General features: G+C 39.6%; 1 protein-coding gene across 6 annotated transcripts in view; it reads left to right on the top strand.

Annotated features, from left to right (window-relative positions):
- The window catches only part of CTNND2 (catenin delta 2), a 471,257-nt gene that overhangs the window by 334,211 nt on the left and 110,096 nt on the right, over window positions 1-26,950 (top strand). For all 6 annotated transcript variants that reach the window (XM_039910616.1, XM_039910617.1, XM_029053896.2 and 3 more), the window contains 2 exons: window positions 2,346-2,478; window positions 17,017-17,230. In XM_039910616.1, coding sequence (XP_039766550.1) covers window positions 2,346-2,478; window positions 17,017-17,230 — 347 coding nt within the window. The remainder of the gene's footprint in view (window positions 1-2,345; window positions 2,479-17,016; window positions 17,231-26,950) is intronic.

Below are 26,950 nucleotides of genomic sequence, written 5' to 3'. Positions count from 1 at the left end.
TTTATAATCCTTCTTATTGTAGGCAGATTAGGTGGCATTTAGGTGGTATTGCAATTCAGTTATGCAACCAGGATCTGGTGCCCTAATATTAAGGTTTGGAGAATCAGGAGGAAAGCAATACAACTTCTGATGGAAATGTGAGCAGAGGATTCTACGGTAGTGCATTAGCTCAGCCATACTAAATGGATTGGAAAAAATGCCAGCAAAAAGACAGTTGTGTATTCCTGTACAGGGATACATCACTTCATTGAGAAGGTGGGATGGAAACACTTAAATTTTCAGTGAAACATATTACTTATGTGGTATGCCTTATAGTCAGGCAAACTGAGGTGCAGAGGAGTTAAGTTCCTTGCCTAAGATCCCCCAGCAGACAAGTGGCAGGGCTGGGTTGAGAACCCAGATCTTCTGACTCCCAAACTCTTTCCAATAAGCCCATGCTGCTTCTGAGCGTTCCTTGAAATTAAGCTGTGAGGAGTTCTTTTTCATGTAAACATTCTCTCACTGTTTAAATGGAATATTGGCCACTTTTAATTTTTGACGTTTAACTTAAATCATACTTCTTACTGTTGAAAACTGTTATTGAACGATGCCCTTAAAACAGTAGTAGTCTTGGTGAACAAATGGCCATTGTCTCTAATGTATTTACCAGTAGTAATGTACTGCAATTAAGAGTATGGGAAATAACCCTTGTGAGGAAGAACTAAGTCTGGATAAGTGAAGTTCCAAAGGGGGCTTAGGAAATTCACTTGCAAGAAAGGGTGTTCAACTATTAATAGTGAACGACTCTGTTCATGGAGGAGAGGACAAGAAGAGTAACCTTTAAAGACAGCTGAAAGAGTGTAGTTTATACCGTGGGTGGCCATCTTAGAAGGATGAAGGGAGGACATTTCCCCAACAACTTACTAACTGTCCTGTTAACTCTTTGGAGCCTGCCCCCTTTCACACCCCATTGCTCACAAGTAAAAAAGTTGGCACCTTTAGGTTATAGACTAAGGAGAACTTCCTTGTAGGTGTTAGTAGATATTGGTATGTTTTGGGGTTTTCACTTTTGCCAGGGAGTTTATCAGGATTTATTACTATAATAAAAAAGCAAATGAATACCGGTGAGAAATTGTAATATTTTTAGGTGAATACACATTTATTTGGAGACAGACCCATTCTCTCAAGTAGCTCTGGATCACTGCCCTGCTCCAGCAAAGATGAGTTAAGAAGGGGCTCTTGGGTTCTAGGCCGGGATAGGGACTGTCTGGGTTCCGAATTGGGTTCACTGCTCATAACCACTCAAAATCAACAGGAATTCTGACCTAAGAAGATTCTGTCGCAAACTTCTCAGACACCAAAATTTACCAAAGGAGAGGAATGTGAAGTCTGGGTGAAAAGAGTAATGACATTTATTGACTATCCACTCAGTGCATTGCACCGTATAAATCACCTGAAAAATATGCAGCAGAAGATGAAGCATGTTTCCTGTCCACAGTGAGCTTACACTTTTTTTAGAAACCCCAAAATGAAGGGCTCTGAACATTGAGAAGTCATTTTGGTTGCAGCAGAAAACCTTCGTGAATTTCAAGGGGAAAAATATTTTAAAATGAATCAAATAAGTCATAAATGAAGGGTTCCAACCAGTATACCCCAAGCCTTACAATCAAAAGTTTTTTCTTAATTGCAAAACTATCCCTTGTGCTGTTGTTAAGTCAATTCTAAAATTAATATAGGGCCCTTTCCACACTTATTCCTAGCCAAAGGCTGGGCAAATCTGGTGGTTTCAAACGGGTCTTTATATTTCTCAGAACAGCAATCATTCTTATTTTCTTGTCTTCACTCTTACCATGATATCATCGTGCCAAAATGACTCCCAGTTGGTTTACAGTTTTGGTGTCTGTTTGCTCTTCGTTTGCCAATTAAGATGACTAAAAGTGGTCACAGATAACAAATGTAGTAGTGTATTCAGATTGTAATTTGATCATTTGCAGTTGTAAATTAAATATGATTTTTCTAAATAAGCGATATGCTTTAGTGTAATGACTGTTAATTTTGTTTAGCAACTGGAACATATGGTAGGGTGAATGTATTATGTATCCTTTTTTTAATCCACATGCACACATAAGAATCAGATGTGAAATTCATTTCAAATCCATCGAGAAGTTTTCACAATTGTTTGGAGAAACAAGGATACTATAATTCATTGTCAAATTGACAAGCGTCATAGTGAATTCATCATCCATGTGGGCCAAAAATTAAAAAATAATTGATTCAATTTTATTGTGCTTCTGAGCAACTCCTGTGGTCTGTGTTAGCACAGGTGGTAGTGGTAGCTGACCATTTTCTGATTTCCTTGTGTACAGGGAATTTGGTTGGAGAGACCCAGAACTTCCTGAAGTTATCCAAATGCTGCAGCACCAGTTCCCTTCAGTGCAGTCGAATGCCGCTGCCTATTTGCAACACCTGTGTTTCGGAGACAATAAAATTAAAGCTGAGGTAAGATCTGTGGTAATTTTCTCTCTGTCAGTGTCCTAATGAATAGTTCATATTATTTAGAGGAATTGCATATGTGAGAGATGAAGTTAAAACAAATGTTATGTGATACGGGGTTGTGTTCTTTTTTTACGCTTTGCTCACTGTCATCATTATGTTCAAAGCATTTTTCTAACTCCTTTTTTAGGGGGAGAAAGTTCAGTGAATTGAAAGGGAAGGTCTCTGCATTTGTACCCACTTCTCACTTCTCCCTTTGTGTCCTGACATCTGTGGTTCCTTAATACCTATAAAGAACAATCCCCATGATTAAAGTTTAACCACTCTTTGCTTCTGACATGGAAGCCCTTTTGAGCAGCTACCCAGCTGAACAGAAAGCGAGATCTATGTGAAGGCCTCTCATCTGCAATTTCATTGTTGATTTTGTTCTTTTCGGTACCTTAGCTAAATCTTTCTTGAGAAGTAGATGTAATTCTCCTGCTCTTGGAATAGCTTAGTGTTCCTTTTTAGCTTTACACTTCACGATTCAGTTTTCTTGTGAAGGGAATATTCAAGGTGAGACCTGGATTAGTCATCAGATCTGAGTTGTCCCACTCCTTCCGTCACCTAGAAAGGAAGATTTTTTTTTTTGGAAGGCATGTAGAAATGCTTAGTCTATCAGGCATCCAGGATGCTAGAAAATGAGGAGTGCAGGGGTTACGTCTAACAAGACAGTTGTATTGAATTCTTAGATGCCCTACTACAGAGCTCTGCATACAGCAAACACTCAGTAAATACCATCGATTGATTAATTGTCCCTGGCCTGGGATCATTTTGAGGTGACACTCCTGGCCAAAAGCCCTCTGGTTCAGTAGATACGGTTTTTGCCTTGTGAATTTGGGTTAACGAACATTCTGCGGGCAGGGATCGTGCTTATGAACTCTGTTGTGTTGTATCCTTCAAACACTCAGTACACAGTAAGTGCTCGATAAATACCACTGACTGATTTAATTCACTGCAAAAACTCCTGTTAAATCAGGGGTTAGACGTTTTGACAAGGTAATAAAGTTGGGAACCTGTAGCGAGGTAAGATGGACCTGACATCCAGCTGCTTGCTCTGGAGAGGTTCATTCATTCAATTGTATTTGTTGAGTGCTTACTATGTGCAGAGCACTGTATTAAGCGCTTGGAATGTAAAATTCGGCAACAGATAGAGACCATCCCTGCCCAGTGACGGGCTCACAGTCTAATCGTGACTAATCTAATATAAGGTTCAGTGGTTATGGGTATAGAAGTTGCAGATTGGGAGAGCGAACCGCATTGGTGGTATGAACATCTCTTTTGACGGGAAGAGAAGGAAACAAAGGTGTCTGACATGACAAGGATTTTGTCTGCGGTGGCAGTTGGTAAAGAAGTGTGGCTTCGAGAGCTGCTCTTGAAAACTAGAAGGAGTTGATAACCTGGCTGTCAGGGAGGGGCAAGTGGGATTTTCAGGCTCAGGTGGTTTGTGGGAGATGACAGAAGAGAAACTGACTGTCTTTAATGAAGAACATTGCATGGGGGAAATCAGATGTAAAGTAGGACCCAGTGAGAATGAAAGACTTAATTTATTACCCTTCACTTCTTGTTCCTTTTAAAACATGTTTTTTTTCTTTTTTTCTGTCAGTCCCCTTTCTCGCTATAATGTCTTCCCATTTCCCTCCATATTTTCTATTGCCTATCTATTCTTAGAAATAAAGTCTATCTAAATATCCTCTCATTCCAACTTGTCTTTTAGCTTCCTGATTGCAGTAGGACTTTGATGTTTTATTGTCTGTGATTTTTATTTTCTTGCTACCATCCCACTTCCATCCATTAGGAAAAGTATTCAGTAGGGTAATTAAGAGTTTGATATGTGGGGAGAAACATAGAATTATAAAATGACAGAATAGCTACAAGACCTTGGTCCTATTCCAAACAAGGATGCTCCTAAACCATCACAGTCAGGTGGCTATCTAGCCAGTATTCAACAGTCAACAGGGAAAAAAGATTCCACATTGATTTCCCAACGATGACTTTTTGTGCAATTAATGTTGTTTCTAGCTTTGTTTCTCTCCTTGAGCTGGATTGAATAGCCATTTCTGAGTAGGTGTGACACTTTTTCTGTCTCCCCTTGCTTGATTTTGATTGCAAGTTCCTCGTTGAGTTAGTGTCCACTTTACTCTGTTGTACTTTCCTAAGCACTTAAGTACAGTACTCAGTATGCAGGAAGCATTCAATGTATTGATTGATTTGTAATGTTCACTCTGAACCTCTGGGTGTGACTTCTGGGAAGGGAACTTTGAAATAGTGTTAATAGTGGAATGTAAATGTATATTTAGGATTGAGCAAACCTTTTGATAAACAATATTCAGGTCATCAGAAAATAGGTAGGTTTTCATTGCTTTGAATGAAATGTGTGCTTTGATTGTCCATATAAAGCCCCGTTGTCTGAAGCGAAAGAAGTATCACCAATAATCCATTTATTATTGCATCCTTTGATTAGTTTACTGATAACCCACGGGGACCATTCATACTAAAATCCTGCCCCAACCCACCCCCAGCCATTCTCTATACTACCTAGTCTTTCTCTTCAATCTTCCTGTTTTCCTGTTTCTTGCTTTTCTTTTGCCTCTCATCTCTTTCTTTTTGTTGTTGTTTTTCTCCTTGTCTTGGCCACCTATGAGTGACCTTAATTTAGGGTCACTTAAGGGCCTCTCCTTTTCAATCAGTATTTTTTGAGTGCTTATTCTGGGCAGAACATTCACATTGAGAGTACAGTGAGAGAGTAGAATAAAGTTAGTAACCGCTAGGCTAGGCATTTCATTCTAGTGACGGAATATATAACCTAGATCTCCTTTTCCTTTCATTTCCCACTTTCCTTTTTCTCCTTTCCCTCCTTTTTTTTTTAATTTTAGCATTTTGAGCCTTAACGTTAGTATTAAAAATGTGCTCAGCTCAGTTTTTGGAGCAGGGTAACTAGTTTAGGAATCAGGAAATGCTGCACTATGTCTGTCTGCATAATATTTGTTCCCAGCAGACTCTATTGAAAGTCTCCGGCAACTCTACCTGATGCTCAGATCACCACTCTCCCTGCCCCTCACTCTTCCTTAAACTTTCCCATTTTATCCCCCTCCCCTAACATTCTTCTTTAAATTGTTTCCACATTTTCCTCAGCACCCATGCCCTCCCTTTCCTCACCCTAAATCCATCCCCGGGCCTCTCTCCCCCCCTTATTTATCTAATGATGAAAATTTTAATTGATTCCTGGAATTTGACATTAAAATCTTGTCAGTTGGAACCTGACTAGTGCAAGGAGTGATCTTAATCGAATTAGCAAACCTAATTACAGCTCTTGTGTAGATTCTGAGTGGAAGGGATGTCATCTGAGATTTATCTGAGTTTGATTTTTAATTTAGGAAAAAAAAATTCTGACCACAGCTTACAGAATGAGGTTCTTTGGAGAGGAGAAAACTTCCCCTAAATATTTTTTTTTTACACTTTAGACCTACTGTATCCATTCATTCATTCAGTTGTATCTATTGAGCGCTTATTGTGCCCAGAACACTGTACTAAACGCTTGGAATGTACAATTCAGCAACAGATAGAGACAATCCCTGCCCAACAACGGGCTCACATACCAGATGTTTTTGGAGAAGGAGAAGGTAAATAATGGTTATTGACAGCAACATTGCTAACATTCTCACTTTGCATACTATGCAATCCAAGAATAGTAAGAGAGCATATTTGAAAGAAATGTGATTTTACCCTAATATGAAGGAACATTTAGAGCTTTTATGTTCCTATTGTACTCAAAGGATCATTGTTTAGCTTGGCTTTTGAAAAGTAAGTATTGTCCCTGATGTTCAATACCTGGTTCAGTTTTTATTGTCTATATTATTTCTTTGTGCATTCATACAGAAATAAAACAGGGCTATCATTTCCCTGGTTTCCCCATCCCCTCCTAACCCTAACCTAACATGAACCCAAGTGGCAATTGTTTTATGTTTGTTATTCTCCACCTCTACCTCTGACCCTTGCTCCTCGCCTGCTTCAGCACTGCCTCTAGGAGGAGGAGTTTGAGGCGAAAATAGCCACAGGAAAGGGGGAGGGTTTACTGTTGACCACCCCTTACCATCTTCCTTCCAGCCACATGACTCATGCTATAGCACCAGCCCCACCTCCTATAAGAGAGGAACAGGAGCTAAACAGCATGAGTAGGGGAGAGAGAAGTCACCTTTTGGGTAATTAATTCATCAGATGCTTATTTTATCATTCTGTTTTCACTTTTAGGGTGATACAATTTTCACCATTCTGCAGTCACCTTCTTCAGGTGCAATATACTGATCCATTTGCCAGCCAATTATTACACAAAATAGGAAAATAGCGAAGTCTTACGTGGACCTAGAACAGTGTGACTATTATATAAGGAAAATAAAGGAGTAAGGAGTGTGGGTGAAGGAGGACTTCTATATTGGAGGTGATTGACAGTTGCAGTTTATGAGGAATAGAGTAAATGAGATTATTATCTGTTGTAGGTTTTTTATATGATGTGTTCTTTCATGTTGAAGAAGTAGAGGAGTAGTCACTAATTCTAGTATTTCCATTGTCACATATATCTGATTTCTTCTGCTTTTCAGTCTTGAAGTCATCTCTCTGACAGAAAAGTAGGTCAGAGATGTGAGAATATTCAGTGTTTAATTTTTCCTCGGAGACCCGCAGTGGTGCTGAAAATACATATCCCCCATAGATCAGGGAATAAGGCTACAGGCTAGTCTCATTTCCTCTTCTCCCACTCCCTTCTGTGTCACCCTGATTTGCTCCCTTTATTCAGTGCCCTCCCCCAACAAGCCCCACAGCACTTACGTTCATATCCATAATTTATTTATAAATAATAATGTCTGTCTCCCCCTCTAGACTGAGCTCGTTGTGGGCAGGGAATGTGACTTCCAACTCTGTACATTGTACTCACCCAAACTCTTAATCCAGTGCTCTGCAAAGAATAAACGCTCAATAAATATGACACTGATTGAGGTTGGGAGCCTCCAGCTGCCCATACTGATAATTATTGTATTTTTATGATATCTGCTTAGAGCTCACAATGTTCTAATTGTTGGGTAGTTACAATCAAATTAGAAACCGTCCCTGTTCCTCATGGAAGTCTGAGTCTGAGAGAGGGAGGACAGATATTGAATCCTCATTTTATAAGTGAGGAAACATAGGTGCAGTGAAGGCAAGTGACTTAATCAAGGTCACACAGCAAGCAAGTAACTGAACCAGGATTAGAACCCAGGCTCTGTCACTCAGGCCAGAGCTCTAACCACAAGGACAAGCATTTCTCATAAGTTCTTTCTGAATGGAGATAGGACCTTGCAGTTCAGCTATTGGGTCATATCCTCTTATCCATCAACAAAGAAGACATAGCTTTTTCATTGACTTCATTCCTTTTGAGTGAAGAGTGTTATTAACATGACCCCTTGAAGTATGAGTCATGCTGTGATGCTACTCAGCTGGTGAAATATTATTCACTCTTCATTTTGTCCATCAATTCAAGCGGAACATTTATATGACATTTGGTTCCTGGTATGATAAAGAAAACCATTACTTTGTTTCATTTTTGACCTTTACAACTTCAAAACTCTTATATTAAAAAAATTCTGTCAAGTGCATCCTGAATCTATGTCTTTTCCCAAATGTGAGGGGAATTTTATTCTCTGCATCCCCACCCATTGTTTCCTGGGAATCTTAAAAGTATGTAATATACTATACACACACACACACACACGTACCATACTCTCACCTTTTAAAAACTCTATATACAGCAATTGGATTTCTCTCTGACACCTACAACTTAGTATATCCAAAGCAGAACTCCTCATATTCCCACCTAACACTTCCCCAATCTTTCCCATCTCTGTAGTCAACACCATTATCTTCCCTGCCTCACAAGTCCATAGTCTTGGTTTTATCATCGACTTATCTCTCTCATTTAACCCACATATCCAATCTGTCACCAAATCCTGCAGGTTCTACCTTTACACTATCACTAAAATCCATATTTTCCTCTCCAAACTGCTAGTTCATTGATCCAAGCACTTATGTCCTGTCTTGACTTGTGCTTCAGCTCTTTCACTGACCTCCTGCCCAGATCAGTTTTCCAAAAAAAAAACCACCTCATTTCTCATCTCTGTACTGCTCAAGGACCTCCAGTGGTTCTCCATCCAACTCTGCATCAGATAGAAACTCTTTACCATTGGCTTTAAAACATTCAATCAACTTAGCCCCTCCTAACTTATCATGCTGATTTCCCACACTTTCCTCCTCTAGCACAGGTATTAATGCATTAGTGCATTGTTAGTTATTTTTCATTAGGCTCGTCTCCTTAGGCTGGCTCTGTTTGGTTTTTTGTGGGGGGTTTTTGGTGTGTGTGTGTGTGGTGGGGGGCGCGAGGGTGAGATGAAGGGGGAGAAGCAGATATAGAGGAGTAAATTGTGTTATTGCCAAGGTGACTCATGTCTTTTCACCCAAACTGAGTAGTCTTGATATTAGGGGTTAGAGTAAGGTCCTAGGCCCAGACACAGTACTCAATTTGAACAGAGAGGGAAAATTGCTGGGGAGCTTAATGCAGGTGTTACTCCTAGTCTCTAGTACTGAATTAGATTTCTTATGAGGAGGTGAGTTAAGTGGTTTCCAGGGACAGTGCAGAGTGAATGCCACTATTTATTGAGTGCTTACTGACTGCAGAGTACTGTACTAAACACTTGGGAGAGTACATTATAACAAGCAAACTCGAAGTCCTGCAGCTTTGCCCACGGACACAGGGCAGTCTGCACAAGTTGGAGCACTAATTAAGATGGGATAATTAGGAAATTAGGTGAAGCCTATCTATGAGAGCTCTGAAAAAGCTTTCTAGAAACAACTGTTAATTTCTAAGATGCTGCACTGAAGTATCTTGAAATGTGGCTAGGACTCAGCCCCTGAGATTGTTAGAAGACATTTTCAGTTCTCCTGGGGAATGTGGAGCAATTATTAATGTAAACTGACTTCCTAGATATTGATTTATTTGGTATGTTTTTTTTCACAAATTGATCAGCATTTTCATCTTAAGCTGCAAATTTTGTAGCCTCAAGCTATGGTAATTAATTTGTAGGGTGGACAGTTTTGGGACTGCAATTTATTGTTGGATAAGTTAAGCGCTGCTCTTCTAAGACTCGGAATTCAGCCATGAAGCCAAACCAAGCATCGTTAAAAAAAAAAAAAATCCAGCCCTGAGTCATATGTTCATATCTAGAACACTATCCTTGTATTGACATGGACTTAGAGAAAGTGTTATGTGTTGCTGCAAAAGTCTTTGGAGAAAAATAGATTGGGGGAAGTAGTGAATCTTCAATCAAACTATAGAAGATACTTGTCTTTTAAAACTGTATTTTGATTCCTCCTTATTCGTTCTCTGCTTCCTAGTACTTTGGGTTTTAAACAGAGTTAAAATTAATCACCTGGGGGTAATGCAGTGATTTACTTATTTCAATCATCTATAAGATAAAAAATTATTTAGCTTCATAAACAATCCATAACAAGCTTTAGGGCAAATTAAGGGAAATCAATTCATGGCCTAAGAGGCATCTTTCTCCTCTATTTAATCGCATAGACATTTTACTGGGTTGATGACCATTTTGCCCACTGGAGACATCAAAGGATGAAATGGAAAACAGAAACATGTTCAAGTTTGAGTATTATTATCAAAGTGATAATTCATAGCTCCTATGGTGATAGAACCACTTTAATAGAAAAAAAATTCAGGTTGGTTTAGACCAGTTCTAATAAAGAATATGTCAGTAGCAGTTCCCTTAAATTATCAGAGCATTTCATTTATTTAATTTGCTTCTAAGTTTCTAAATAGATAGCAGTTAGGGGAAACATGACCTCTATCTCCCCACCATTGACAAGTGACATGGGCTTTGATAGATGATGCTGGGATCGTGCAGTTTGCTACCTTACATTTGACTGTAATTCATTCACAGGGAGTCTAGATGTCTAAAACCCTTCATTGCTGTTGATCATGAGTGGTAAGAGGTCAAATTGAAAGGGCCCAAGAAGGTGATGTGTGTAATTTGTTTACCACATATCCAGCATTTTTCCTCTTTTAAAGTGTCTGTCTCCAAAGTGCATGATTTAGGGGAAGGTAACGATTTGTGTTTAGACCAACTAATACTTTCCTTTTCCCCAAGCTTCCTATATCACTACATTTCTTAGTAATGGGGTCATTGGCTTGAAGAGGACCTTCATGGATCCTTTTAACCATCCTCCTGACTTCATGCAGGACTACACCTTGGGTTACCTATATCTTTACTTGGTATCAGATACCTCAGACCATATCCAGGTGGGCTTCATCGGCACTTCAAAAACTAGGTTGTAACTCCATGTTAAATATTTCATATGAAGCAATTCCTAACGGCCTGTTTTAGATCATAACCAAATACTCCTGCATTTAATTTGAATAATGCCACCCAGAATGTACTCACTAGCCAAGTTCTTCCAAAACCTAAAGTTAGTCAGTGGTAGCAAGTAGCATTAACTCTTTCAGTCCCACAAGGAAGTGTTTATTGTCTTACTAGTGCATGTAATGCAGAAATTAGGTCACATGAGTTTCTCTTATTTATTTTTTACTTGCTCAGAACCTCTGCTGCATCATGTCATTTGACATTAACTGTCACTTCACGCTATAATGACTGTGACAGTTCTGACCTAGTATTCTCGTTCATCTTAACAACCTTATAATTTAATCCTTTTATAACCTGTACATGACCAGAACCTATAGAAACCATTCATTTTGTGAGTTTCAAACTTCATGTTCCCTGAAAAGGGGAGTCTATTCGGCCATGCACTAAATTACACCATATCAGAGATGCTAGGTCATTAATGTGCAACAGGAATGAGTGTTTAAGTTACAAACTCTGATTAATGAACACAATATGCTTGTCTTGAGTAAATTATTCATCAAAAACACTTTTGGGCCAAATTGATGCCAGCAGATTTTAAAAAGATACAAAGTGGCTTTGGAGCAAGGAATACTGGATCATCAACCTAATCTGATTGTATGTCTAGTGGATCGGACATATAATCTATCAAATTATACACACAAAACACTAAATCAGGAGTTTCTGTATACTTGGAAAGGGTACTTCCCTTTTAATTTGTAAATTTTGTGCCACATATTGATTGGTATTTACTGGATTCTCTAAGATTGGATACATTGCTTGACCAGTTAACAGTATAGGTTGCTACAGTGATTACTATGAGAATTGTCTAGTATTCACCCCCTTGCCCACCAATGCCCTGCCAAAAAATATACAGATTTAGAAGCAGCATAGTCTAGTGGCAAGAGCATGGGTTTGGGAGTCAGAGGACTTGGGTTCTAATCCCAGCTCCACCACTTGTCTGCCATGTGACCATAGGCAAGTCACTTTATTCTCTGTGCCTCAGTTACCACATCTATAAAATGGGGATTAAGACTGTGAGCCCCACGTGGGACAACCTGATTACCTGTATCTACTAGTGCTTAGTACAGTGCTTGGCATGTAGTAAGTGCTTAGCAAGGACCATTATTATCATTGTTATTTGGGGTGGAGGACTGTTTTCAGGTCTGGTGAAGGCCTTTTTGTTTGTTTTAGTTCTGTTTGCATTGAGGGTAAAGTGGGAGGTACTGTCTGAGGAACTCTTTCCCCAACAGTGGATAATAGATGGAATAGCTATTATAGCATGGGTGTCACCCACTTGCACATATGTACCAAGAAAGATGCCCTTTTTTTCAACTTTTTTTACCTTGCTTATCTCAAATTCTCCAGCATTTGTAAAGTACATATTAATGACTGGGGAGTAACAAGCTCTTCTAGCTTGTGGAAAGTCTCAGTTTCATCAATTCAGCAAGAAAAACCACAGCCTTTTGTTTGGCTTATGTGTGTATCATCTGCAGTAGGCTTAGTGTATGTGCCAGACACTACACTAAGCACTGGGGTAGATACAAGGTTCTGACTTTAGACACAATTTTCTGACTTTAGCCACAATTCCAGTCCCACATGGGCTTATGAAGTAAAGTCTTTTCCAGAGAAGATCTCACATAGATCGAGAAGCAGCATGGGATCTAGTGGATAGAGCACGGGCTTGAGAGCCAGAAGGACATGGTTTCTAATTCCGGCTCTGCCACTTGTCTGCTGTTTGACCTTGAGTAAGTCACTTAACTTCTCGGTGCCTCAGTTACCTCATCTGTGAAATGGGGATTAAGACTGTGAGTCCTATGTGGGACAACCTGATTACCTTGTATCTACCCCAGCACTTAGAACAGAGCTTGGTACTTAGTAAATGCTTAACAAATACTATAATTAATTCATTAACATTACTGATTTGAGTGCAGAAATGGCCCCACACCTCTTGGCCGTAGCATAAAGTTCTGTGCAATCCTGTTGAGGAATGCGCTATCTGCTACTTGGCAAGGGAGTAGTAGGTCTCTGCTGTTATTTCCAAAGCGGCAGCACTGGTCTAAGAATCAGGACACCTGCATCCCTGCTCAGGTTCTGCCTGAAGCTGGCAGAAGACCACGCATGCACTCATTTATTCATTCATTCATCCAAGCGTATTTATTGAGCACTTACTGTGTGCAGAGCTCTGTACTAAGCGCTTGGAATGTACAATTCGGCAACAGATAGAGGCAATCCCTGCCCAACAACAGACTCACAGTCTAAAAGATGTGCTGCAATCCCTGCTTGCCGGCTCACTCTGTGCCCCAGTGGAAACATGACTGAAAGGGATGAGGGACTGTGAGTGGAGCTGCATGAGTTGGTAGCATTATAAACAATTTCTCCATGCAGCATCTCAGTTCTGAAGTCTCGGGATGGAGACTCATTCATCATTCCTGACCATCTCATCAGTAGCATCATCTTTGAATATGAAGAATTGTAAATGTGCTTGCTCATACTCACTTCCCCTCTCTCTGTCCTCTGTCTCTCTGCCCCCTCTCTCTCCCTTCCCCCTCTCCCTCCCTGTTTCCCTCGCTTCTTTCTTCCCTCCCTCCTTTCATTTATCCGTTCTTCTTTCCTACCCCATCCCTATAGACATGTTTTTGTAGACTGAATATCATTCAATCAGTAGTATTTAATGAATGCTTACTATATGCGGAGCACTGTACTAACAGAGCACTTAGAAGAGTACACTACAACAGTTTGTAGATCCATTCCCTGCCCACAGAAGGCCCAAATATTCATAAGGAAAAATGTGAAACTCTAAAAGCTTTTATTCCACCTGCACAGAATGTTTCTAATTGTCGAGGATATGGTATTTTATGGCATATTTTGCAAGTATGTTATATAATTAAACAACATGAGTAGCACCTCATGAAACTTTCATTACAGAAATCACTCAAATTGTGCAGTCATATGAAAGAAACCAGTCTGAAAATTTCGTAACAATGGAACACAGTTGGGGGACAGATGGCCAGGTAAAAACCACAGAGTGTTGGTTATAAGGTCTGGAATAATGTCAAAGCTCTATTAAGAATTGGAAAAATAAACCAGTCAATGTTTCGGGTAAAACATTGAGATTTTCCAACCACTGGAGGTAACATAGTATTCCTCATCAACATCAAAAATATTTAAGTGTTCACCTGGGTTTAGCTAAGCATGGTACTCTAAAAATGAGTTGAGTGTATTTGGTCCCTGTTCTCTAAGAATGTACAATCAATGACACCTGTCAGGGGAAAGGGCAGATCCCAGACAGTTCTCTTTTCCCCTGGGAGGTAAGGTGCGGCTTGTACTTTCCAAGTGCTTAGTACAGTGCTCTGCACATGGTAAGCACTCAATAAATGCAGTTGAATGACTGAATGAATGATGGTGCAGTGATGCCTGACTGTGGTGGTCCTCGGGTCTCTAAATTCGGGGAAGAAGTCCATTTGGCTGTGAAACAGGATTCCCTAGTGGATAGAGCATGGATCTGGAAGTCCAAAGGACCTGAATTCTACCTGAATTCTAATAGCTTTGCCATTTGTCTGCTGGGTGACCTTGGCAAGTCACTTGATCTCTGTGGGCCTCAGTTCCCTCTTCTGTAACATGGGGAATAAGACTGTGGGACATGGATGGTGTCCAACCTGATTAGCCTGTATTGACTCCAGTACTTGGTCAACGAATGCCAAACAAATTAACAGATACCATAAAATTAAAAAAAAAAGTTGACTCCAGTCATGAGGGCACTGGGGGATGAAGGAAGGAGGTAGCTTTGGGGACCGGGGAATAAGAAGGGTTGGGTGCATGGGGAAAGGGGGAAACTATTTTTAAAGATATGGTGGGAGAAAGAGGAAGGAGAGATACTTTTAAAGGATGCAGAGAGGGGTAGAGTGGAGGAGACCAACACTTGTGGGAGGGTTGGAGTCACCAGGGAGGGGCAGCATGACTCTTTCACTGAAGTAAAAGATGGGCCAGCAGTTACAGTAATTTTCCAAGATAGTGTAGGTCGTAATGAGACCAACAGAGGAATAGTAATACCTCTAGATTGTCAGTACTTGCTTAAAATTTTCAGTTTATCATAGGTCTTTGGAGGATCATGCCTTGAAACTCATTACAGATTAACTTGCACATATAGTATGTTTTGTTTAGATGGCCATATTTGAGATGAAACTGATGATGAAATACAGGATAATCTTGAAGATTTTGTTATTACTCTTATCCACATTTTCTTAAGGTTAATATCAACTTTACGGTCAAAATTGTCTCAGTCAAGTGAGGAATTGCACATAAGGTTATTTGGTAGTTGGTGTGTCCTCCTCTGTGTTCGATATATCCAATTTAGTTCCCACTTCTATCATAAAGAAAATGTCCTGAAAGTGATATAGTTTTCCTTTTGACGAATTTGAATATGTTATGGTTTGCTAATTGAGAGCGACACATTTGATTAAAGTGGAAATGATTAATTCAACATTAAATGTTTCTAATTCTGAGGAAAGCTATTGCAAAATGAATAACTTGTTTTGTTATAAACTAGCATTTCTGCTGTTGGTTAGCTTGTCATTAATCTTTTTTGGGGGGTATATTTTATTTCCCATCCATTTCTCAATTTTCTAGAGGGAAAGACACAGATGGCCTACTTGGCCACAGTCATTGAGAGATTAATTTCTCCCTCTCCATGGTTGGTTTTTACATGCTATTAGTCTCAAGATTTAATAGGTAAAAAGCAAACAAAGCCCTCTAGGTTCTCTTACCATTCCATACCAGAAAATTAGTCTGTCTTATTCTAGTCCTGAAACTGAAAGTGTTGCAGTTGTTTGCCATATCCTCAATCAATCACGTTTATGAAGTTCTTACAGTGTGCAGGGCACCATACTAAGAGCTTGGACGAGTACAACACAGTATCACAGATACATTCCCTTCCCACAATAGGCTTACTGTCTAGAAGGGGAGACAGACATTAATATAAATAAATGAATTATGGGTAAGTAACTGGGTGCCTGGAAGGCGGGTGGTGATTAAAGAGAGCAAGTCAGGGCAACACAGAAGACAATGCTCATGAGCAAAATGTTCTCCTCTATTACACAGGCAGTTTTAAATTATTTAATTTAATCAGTATTGTTATTAAAATTACAAGTTTCCCTGCTTTTATAATTGGATGATATTGGGAAAGATGGAGAAATTGAGATTAAGGGGAAAAGTTAAATGAGAGCAGTTTTAAGAGGCGGGTGGGTTGGGGTATTGGGTATAGAATGATGAGGGAGTAGACTGTTGAGCAGTAAATGGCGGGGAGGTCTGTTGTTTTGGAGATAAATTTGGCAGTGTATGTTTCTAGCATTTATTGAGAGAAAAATTCAGCATTTCTTTTTGAAAATCTTTTTAATGGTATAAAGTCCCTATTTTTGCCAACAATGGATAGTGAAATAACATTATTTTTAGTTGATGTGATTTCTGTACCATAGAAATACCTAAGTAAGCAATTTCTCAGTTTGGACCGAAATGTCTAAAATTAACTTGATTTTCCTGATTTGCCCTGTCTTTATTTAGCTAATATGGAGACAGATTTAACTATTTGCCATCGTATACTTGAATGAATTGCCATAACTGACTCATTTGTCATTTTAATTATGTAGTTGGCACCTAGACTGTTTTTTTCCTATTAAATATTATTTAAATATTTTGAGCACTAACCCAGTGCCCTTTCAGAGCTCTATTTTTTTTTGTAAATATAATGAGTAAAGGCACTTCTACCTGCCTTGTCATTTACTGCTTATTATGGACATGGGCCAGCATAAATTTTGAAATCCAACTGGGCAAAGGGTGATTTAGAAAATTAGCACCTCTTCTCGGTGATTATGTGGAGCGCTGGAAAAAAAGCAACTAATTGCACCAAGCAGTGCACTGCTCACCTGCTAACTTCCCTTGGCATTGCTTATCTCAAGGAAGTCCAACTGCTACCAATGTACAATTGATGAAAGAACCATCCTCTGGCTTAAGTGGAAGGGTTATTGCAAATCCTCATCCCTGATTATCAATGCCTCCTCTTTGGATGTTACAGATAAGACGGCAAGGAGGCATTCAGTTACTGGTGGATCTTTTGGATCATCGGATGACGGAGGTCCACCGTAGTGCCTGTGGAGCCTTGAGGAACTTGGTGTATGGGAAAGCAAACGATGACAATAAAATTGCCCTGAAAAACTGTGGCGGCATCCCATCGTTAGTACGGTTACTCCGCAAGACGACCGACTTGGAAATCCGAGAGCTGGTCACAGGTTTGAATCTTTTGGGTTTTTCTTCAGATGGGTATTTCCAATGTGCTTGCTCAATGCCCGTTACATAATGTGCTCGTAATTGATCTCAGTTCCGTATCTCAGCGATGCCGCATTTTAGCATCTTGGATGCTCTCCTGTTGCAAAGAGGACTGTTAAAAATTTTGTGGCCTAGTGGAAAGAACCCAGGACTGAAAGAAAGGAGACCTGAGTTCTAACCCAGGCTCTGCCTTTTCCCTGTTGTACAATTCTGGTCAAGTCACTTGTCTTCTCTGTGCCCTACTTCTTCATCTGCCAAATGGGAAGTGAATACCTGTTCTCCTTTGCCCTTGGATGTGAGCCTTAAGAGGGACGTGGACTTTGCCTCGTACACTTATAATACCCCAGTTCACAGTAAAGTACTTGGCACAGAGCATTTAACAAATGCCATTATTATTATTATTATCATTAGAGAATACCTGCCACTTTTTTCTTTTATCTTCTGAGCATTTAAAAATGATCAAGTTTTCGCACTTCATTTCTGGACCTTGTGAAGTCCGCTAAAACCTGGCACTCACGAGCCAGGAACCATGAATTTCTGAGGAGTCTAAAGGCTGCTATTCTGCAGAACCCTGAGGGATCCTTGGCACATCATCCACCATGATCCAGTAATCGCCATATGATTGTCCAGAGAAGGAAAGGATCCCAGGCTGCCCTAGGTTTTACAGGGATCGTGGAGCAGGCTAGCTCCTGGTATGGCAGGGGCAGACCTATAAAGCATTACTATGCCTGAGGTAACTCCACCATTTCATCCTCTCTGACATGCACAGACCAGGAGAGGTGAGGCTGGGTGGACTGTCAGTGGGAATGGGGGTAGGGAGGGAAGAGGCAGAAAGAGTAAAGGTTTGTTGCTGGGCCCTGAAGGGAGCTCTATCTAGGACTGTTCTGGAAAATCACCAGTAAGTTTTATTAGGTTCAGAGGGTAGTGGATTCTCCATTAAAGTGCGAGGCCCTTGAGGACAGGGATTGTGTCTCGTTAACTCTATTCTCTCAAGTGCTGAGTACAGTGCTTTGCACAGTGTAAATGCAGGGGCCATTAGTAAAAGCTCAATGACAGTTGATTAATTGATTGGAGAGTGCAAGTCAACTCACCGAAAGGATACTCTCACCTATAAACTAGGATCATTTGATTTACCAGGCTACTTAAAGTTTACTAGCCTCCAGAACATGCACCTTTGATCTAGTTTAACTTAGCAAGGTAGGAACTGCATTACTCATTCAGCTTGTAATTTTAAAAACCAAGATCTGCATGTACTAGAATCTTCTCCAAGTAGAAGCCACATTTGGGAAATCCATAATTGTTTATGGCGCTTATGCTGCGGCAGCACAGAACTTCTCATTTTTCAGATCCACCCTCACACTTCAAACCTCACACTTGAAACTGCAGATGGGATCGAGACAGAGGACTGTTGGGTAATCTACAAGAGAAAAGCTAGTGGAAAGAGAAGCAACATGACCTAGTAGAAATAATATTGGCCTGGGAGTCAGAGGACCTGGGTTTTAATGCCTCCTCTACCATTTGCCTGCTGTGTGACCTTGGACAAGTCACTTAACTTCTCTGCCTCAGTTGCCTATACTGTCAAATTGGGATTCAGTATTTAGATTTTTGAGTTCCATCCTGGACAGGGACTGTCTGACCTGATCAACATATATCTACCCCATCGCTTGGCAGAGTGTAAGGGCTTATCAAATGCCACAATCATTATTTCAATAATGTGGACGTAATATCGGCCTCAGAGGAATATTGCATGGGTAAAATGAGGTCGTTGATATGAGGCTTTGATATAATGCAAAAGGAACACAAATTCTGGGTGATATCAATCAAGGAGCATAAGTAGTATGAGAGGGAAACTGTGGGGTGGAGGATGGGGGGGCCATATCACTAGTTAGCTTTTCCCTGGAAATGATGTCAAGGATTAACTCTGCATGGGGCATAGTAAAAAACTTAGTGTCACATGTCCTTGTTTTAGTTCTTGGCCCGCTACTTAATGTAGTTTAAGTGTAAATTATTGTATTTTCTTTCTTAATGATTACATCTTTAATCAGGTAAATGTTATCAGAGTTAATGTGATGCAGAGTTACTGGGAACTTTGATGACATCCTAAATTATACACAATAAAGTTAAATACTTCTTTAGTTAAAACACATTATTTCAGCTGTTGGATGTTTTTTTGTACCCCCATTTTAAGGCTCATAAGTGTATATTTTCAGTGGGTAAATGAAACATACAGAAGGGGCTACTGATAATAGAATTGAAAGAGAGTTGGAGAAATCATCTAACCAACAGCCATGGCTCTTTTAGTGGTAAGGTTCTTTATCATGGCTAATCTAAAACCCCTTAAATCTATTTGTTTATGTCCCCTCACTGGCAAACAAGCAATACTGAGCACATTTCTATCCTTATGCAGAGAATAGGAGATTTTATGACAGACCTAGGACTCCGGTGAAATGATAGTGTGTAGTTGGGGTTTCACACTATTTGGGATGATGTTGGGACAAGCAGAAAGTGCACACTTACTGTGACTCTGACATGAGTGCTCTAGCTACCTAGGCCCCTCCTTTCCTCTGCTGACAGCTTCCAACTCCTGTAGAAAGACCTACTGAGGCATGGTACACCACAAGCAGGACTCGTACCACTTCTGTGCTTTTGCTCTATTACAGCAGAGAGAAGGGATAAAGAAATCCCCCTTAGATTGGCCACTCTTTGTGGGCAGGAATCTAGGTTTAGCTCCTGTTGTATTTTGCCAAGCGTTATCTTGGTTTCATCCCAGTGCTTAGCTCAGTGCTTGACACAGTCTGTGGTAGAAATGAAATCCATGACGCATCTTGTTGGTTTGTCTCGTTGCCGGGACCTCCATAGATCTTGCAAGTGGATCTTAAGGAAGTTTTCAATCTCACATCTTCCTCTGTTGGCACTAATTACAGGATGGCCGTTGTGAATCTTGGTTTGGAGTTATACTCCTAAGTGGCCCCAACTTCACTCCTCAAGGGAGAAAATTATCCTCATTGGCATCTAATGTGAGGCCGTAGTTTTAACATTAGGACGGAGACAGAATTCATCAGGCTTTTTAGCATGCCACTTCTCTCCGTTTAATCATGTTGCCCCCACTGTAGTCAATAGCTGCTGAACAAATGAGATATAAATATTTATTAGTGAATTTTAAATGATTAAAGAATCAAATTATGCTAATAAATATAAATGTAGAAAGGGAAAAGTATTTTTAAATAATTTCTGGTTTGCCAAGATTGAAATATACAATGCATTTTCGCTTGTTAGGATTGACAATGCATAACTGATTTGTAGCTCCACTTTGCCACCCATGAATTACAAGTTAATTAAAAACACTTTTCCCTAATTATATTTTTGAATTTGCTCTATTTGCTCTGCAATTAGCACAAAAATGATATTAACCAGTGTTAACAAATATAACATAGAAATCTCCGCTGACTACTGGAGGGAAAGCGAGAGTTGAAAAAGTGCCACTCAACTCACTCAACAGCTGCTTTTCTTTCTAACAGCTGTTTCTATGTGTTGTTCCCAAGAAACTTTAAAAATACATTTTTCCCCCTCTGTGCCCAGGGGAACAAAAGCTAGCGTGGCTGGAATCTTAGACTTTATTTGCGGAACAATATGCTAGCCCAGTTAGCTTCCCCTGGCATTGATACTGTAGTTGAAACAACTGCTGTGTTTTGTCATCAAGCATCGATTCTAGAGAGACCAGAAAAAGAAAGAGCTGATTGCCTCCTGCAAATCTCTTGGCTGCATTATTCTCCAGGCTCCATAGGTTTTTGAATTAGGATTTATTTTTAAAGCTATTTTAAAATTATGAAATTGGGGACCGTGTGATTAAAATTTTAGGCTCACATACATATAACCCATTTACATTTTTGTGTGTGTGTGTGTGTGTATATATATATATATATTATCATATACTACAAATGTGTAGCACTCATTTACATCCATAATGTTTGGCCTACAAAAATTGAGATATTAGTTCCGACACTATTGAAATAATTTCAGAAATGCAAAGCAGACACAAACATCTTTCTTTGGTACTATCATTTCTGTGTTGGTTTGTGTCATTAGAGGTGGAGTTTCAATACTGAAACTGCTGGTTTTCTCTTGAAGGCAAGTGCTTCCTTGGTTCATAAATATGCTTCAGCTTCTTATCAGCCCCGTTCCCTAATTAAAAGAAAACAAGAGTATGCAGCCTAATCTGGTGTTCAGGCCTTGTTAACCATTACTGAGTTTGGTAAGCTTTCCCAAAATGCCAGTGCAGAACTCACTTGCATTCTGGGTGACATGTCAGATTATTGTTTTTATAATTATCATCATTATTAGCATTTTTTTACAATCTGTGATACCTCTGCCAAGAATTACTTGTTTTTTTTCAATATCCATCTAATCCCTTCGTTCTTGAAGGGAAGGGTCTATGTATGATTAGTGTTGTAGAGGGCATATTATTTCCTCAGAACCCTGTGCCTACAAAAAATATTTATATGCACATATCTAGGAGGCATTTTGACCAGTTGCCTAATGGAAAGAGCATGGGCCCAGGAGTTAGAGGCTCTGTGTTCTAGTTCTGCCTCTGCCACTTCTCTGCTGTGTGATGTTGGGCAAGTCATTTAACTTTTTTGTGTCTCAGTTACCTCATCTGTAAAATGGGGATTAAATCCTAAATCCAACCCCCTCCTACCCAGACTATGAGGCCCATGTGGTAACTATTCCAGCCAGTACAGTGCTGGCCACTTAATAAGTGTTTAACAAATACCTTAATTAATCAATTTTCCTTTATGAAAGAGTACTTCAGTCATTCTTTCATGGTTTTTTCCCAAAAGGCTCATAAAATCATGAAAAGCAAGTATTTAATGTTAGCTCAATGCTTGGCACATAGTATACACTTAACAAATACCTCCCTCTCCTCCTCCCCCACAGAGAGAAACACACACACATATAGACAAACACACACACACACACACACACCAGCTCTTATCTGAAGACCTTCTAGGAATTTTAGGCCAAAGCTAGGCTTTTCACTCTTTTTGTTGACAGTTGTAGACAGACCCCTAACTTGAGTTTGGTCGGGGGATCACAGCCTTAAAGTGCTTTATTTCTAGTGTTTGTGATTGGGATTATTTTCTTCTGAGCCATGATTCTAGCTTCATTTCTGAAAAAATACTCTCATTTCATTTGATATCATAAAGGTGAATTGTAATATCCAAAGCAAAAACTGGAATAGGACGTGTGTTTTCTATCACTAACGGTATTTTCTGCCTCAAAGAGTTCAATAGTCTTAATGTGCTTTATCTTTCATATGTCTTCCTAGTGGACTTCTGGTATTAATCAGAGGTAAAACTTTGTACTTAACACATTAGTGGTTAGGAGATGAGCATAGAGCTTTGGGGATTTTAAAGCAGTTTATCAATTTAATAATTTTATGCAAAAATGCCCGTGCCATTAACTTAGTTATTGGAGTGTGTAAACACAGATGAGAAATTCTATTGTCATGTATAAACTATGCATTGAGTGCCGGTAGCTATTTATAGTGCAAGTCTATTGAAACTATGATTGAAAAGAATCTTTATGTAATTTCAAAATGGAAAATACTACTGCCAAGAGCAGCTATCTCAAATGGCCCACAGCATCAGTGAATCAGTAACAAAAGCTCCACTATGAGGGCCAGATGGATCAACAAACATCCCTGGTCTTTTCAAAGCATCCTCACCTTGAAACCACTCCTAGCTCCCAAGGTGACATTGCAACTCAATCATCTCAAGCCATGGATGTTTAACACCTTTCCTCAAGGATCAGAGCACTTAACATTAATTAGTCTCCCGTAATTAGGTCTGCATGAGTTGTTTTGTGACTTTCTTTAGGTGTCTGAAATGTAGAAAAAAATCTGCAAACCTTTTCAAAAATAAATTGCAATTGAACTGGCAAGGCTTAAAGCAGAAGGGATTGCTTAGACTCTCAAATATTTTGTGGGAAGACTAGGAATCTTTATTAGTCATTTACTCTGGAGTTCCAAAAATTATACTTTAGGGGAGAAAAACTGTGGCAATCTGTATATGGAGTATGTGGGTGTGTTGTTTATTCTCTGGAGAGGCTTTATATTTTGGTTTGTGCCAGGGATAAGTTGTTCCATGTTAAATTGCCTTGATTTTCATCCAGATTTCACCAGACATCTTCGGAAAGTGGGTCCATTCTTTATGATGATAATCATAGCTGTCCTATAAGGTTAAAGATGGTCTAAAGCATTGTGTTCATGCGTTGATGTAGTTGATGGAATGAGGTATAGGTAACAGTCCCTTTCAAGTATGTATGGGTTCAGGTTGTTCCTTGATATCTTATTGGTTCTGGTATCTGTGGTTCTTTGCCACAGATTTCTTGATATTTCTGTTTCTTGATATTACTGTAAAATCTCCCCAGTGCATCTACTCCAAACTCTATTCCTAGCTACTGCCAATCTGCAGCTCTTCCTGCTACTGTTCTATCTCAAAAGTCCATAAGTAGGCTGTATTGCATGAATTTGTGCCTGGTTTGTCTTTAAAACATTCTGCTGTTCAGGTGTAAGACCTTTTTACATCAGCTCACTACATCACAGTTGCTTTTCAAATATCCAACCAAGAAAGGAATAATTAACATTTCTTCACTGTTGGTGGACTCTTTCTTGGACCTCATATTTTGAGAACCTGTCTTGCTATTTGATAGGTTTTGTACAAAGGCCTTACTGATGGAGCTGCCAGAAAAGATGAATGTGAAGTCGGTGGTAGGTCTAACCATGCGGAAGGTCAGGTATTACATCTTTCTAGACTGTAGGCCAGGTCTAATTAAAACTAGATGCTTTAATGGTGCCATATTCTGTCCGTCAGTCTCCTGAAAGGCATGCTGGCCTTCTTGATTCTGTTTTATAATTTTCTGTCTCTGCATCACTGAGCACTGTACTGCCTGAGCTGATGACTGTCTTCGATTGTTAGGTCTTTCAGGTACTGACTGGTGCATTACCTCAGCCTTTTTCAAAGTAATTACGGTTCCATTGCACTTTGCCGATGCTGCGAAGTTGTGTGTAACCATTGCTGTGTTTTCAGGGCACACCCATCAGCATACATCTCCAGTTTGATTCAAAGCCCTGATGTTCAGAGCCTGTTAATTTGGAAGGGTTCCTCAGAGGATGAGCTTTTTATTTATATAGATAATTGGTGGTAATAATAATAACGGTATGTGTTAGGTGCTTACTATGTGACAAGCACTCGGGAGAAGCAGTGCGTAATAGCAGATAGTGCACGGGCCTGGGAGGTAGAAGGCTATGTGTTGTAATCCCAGATCTGCCACTTGTCTGATGTGTGATCCTGAGCAAGTCACTTCACTTCTCTTTGCCTCAGTTACTTCATCTGGAAAATGAGGATTGAGACTGAGCACCCTGCGGAACAGGGACTGAGTTCAACCTGAATTGTTTGTATCCACCCCAGCGCTTAGTACAGTGCCTGGCACATAATAAGCACTGAACAAATACCATTATCACCATTATTATTATTATTATCATTATTATTAAAAATATAATCATATTGTACACAGTCCCTGGCTCAGAAAAGGCTCCTAGTCTAAAGGTGAGAGAGAACAGGTATTTAATCCTTATTTTACAGATGAGGAAAATGAGGCCCGGAGAAGTGAAGAGGCTTTCCCAAGATCACGCATCAGGCAGGTGACAAAGCTGCAGTTAAAACTTGGGTTCTCTGACTCCTAGGTCCAGGCTCTTTCAAACAGGCCACACTGTTTCTCATTAGTTTTAAGACAATTTTCAGATCTTTTGTTAGAACTTCAAAGACATTTGTACAGATGGGTTAAATAATTCTGGGTTCATTACATAACCCTGTATTAACACAGTGCGCCACGGAGGCATAATAAATATTGGGCTATGTTGGAACATTGCTTTTGTTTAGTGCTGTGCAGTGCTTATTTGAACTAGTCCTAGTAGTAGGTTGGATAGATGGCTAGATGGATACATGACCTTCATTACATTCTACACTGTGAAAAGAGTAGACTTTGTTAAGACTATGCTTTTTCCCCTTTGCAGTTCTGTTGCTATTTTTGTATTTGCTTTGCTTTAGAACCACCCTTCTTCTCGATGGTCCCCCTGTGGTCTACTCTGTTCTACTGTGGTCTCCTCCAAGTTCCCTGCTACATTGCATTCTTAGAAATTATTTTTCAAAGACAGAGTTTTTAAACACTTGTTTTTAAAACATTTCTTCTGATTTCCTTGCTTAAATGTATCCTGTTCCAATACTAGTTAGAGCAACTGCTTGAATATCTCACTCTCATACATTCCCCTTACAGCCCTCTCAATGCAGGTACGTTGCAAGGAGCATCACTAGGATACTAGAAGAATGATGCTATTTGGGGTCCTTTCTCACCATTTGAAGTTGATTGATGGGGATAATGCTCAGAATCTGGATGAGCCTAGGGTAGTAGGTCCAGGTCCCACAGTTATATAGAAAGCTGAACACAACAATAACTTTTAAGACCTTCAATTTCATATCATATTTGATATCCCAATATCTCCAGTCTGTCTGTGTCCCAAAGGCCATGCTGCCCTTCTTGATTTGTTTTTTTTTTTCTTTTTCTTTGTTTACTCATGAATCTTACAGTGTTCCATCTGGGAGTAAAATTCAGTGGAAGACTCAGTTCTGTAATGCCAATGAAATCAGTGATTGTGTTTCTAGTTTGCCTGGTTTATTTTCCATCTACACATGGTTTTGACCATGAGTATATGTTATTTGGTCCAATTTTGCTCCTTTTTTGCCTTCTTAACTTTAGGAAATGCTTTTTTTTATTTCTATTTTCTTATAATTCCCAAGGAACTAATCTATCATGCTGGAGAAACTCCTCTCAAAGTACTTATTTGTTTTCCTGTTGGAATGAAGTTTTGTAGCTAATCACATGGGCATCTAACATAATCCAGGATAACTCCTCTGGCAAGTATCAGAGAACTGGATTACTTGGATTTATTCTTCCTGGAAGCACAATAAAGTTACTTGTTTAGAAGAATTTCAGTAGGATCAGATGCCATGGGACCTCAACCCTGGCATTTCTTTGATAGACATGAGAAATGCAATTGGATGGTGGCGAGACAGAAGGAGCTAAGATTTTTATCTTCCCATTATATCTTTAATGTCTAGTGAAATAAGACAGAATGAGGAAAAAAGGTATGGGGTCCTTTTGTATCAGGTTATTAATAGAATTACTATTGTTCTGTGTTGATTTTTAAGGAGACTCACAGTATACCTTTTAACATTTTGTAAAATAGGATCTCTGAACTCAAGACTGATGATATAAAATATAGGAAAACAATTACAACTTGGATGTTAAGGTTGATAAGGTGAATGGGGATCAATGTCATATTTATTTATTTACTTGCTAGGTGCCAGGCACTGCACTAAATGTTGGGGTAGATACAAAAGAATTAGGTTGGTCATCGTCCATGTCCCACTTGGGGCTTACAGTTTTAATCCCCATTTTACAGATGAGGTAATGTAGACACAGAGAAGTTAAGTGACTTGCCCAAACTCTCACACTTCGTAAGTGGCAGAACTGGGATTAGAACCCACAGCCTCTGACTCTTAAACCCGTGCTCTTTTCACTAAGCCACACTGCTTCCGTGTCACAGAAAGATGGGAGCATCCAAA

The sequence above is a fragment of the Ornithorhynchus anatinus genome, chromosome X3 (genome assembly GCF_004115215.2).
Source record: "Ornithorhynchus anatinus isolate Pmale09 chromosome X3, mOrnAna1.pri.v4, whole genome shotgun sequence".
Lineage (NCBI taxonomy): Eukaryota > Metazoa > Chordata > Mammalia > Monotremata > Ornithorhynchidae > Ornithorhynchus > Ornithorhynchus anatinus.
Note: the sequence above shows the minus strand (reverse complement) of the source record. Positions and strands in the feature narration are given on the sequence as shown.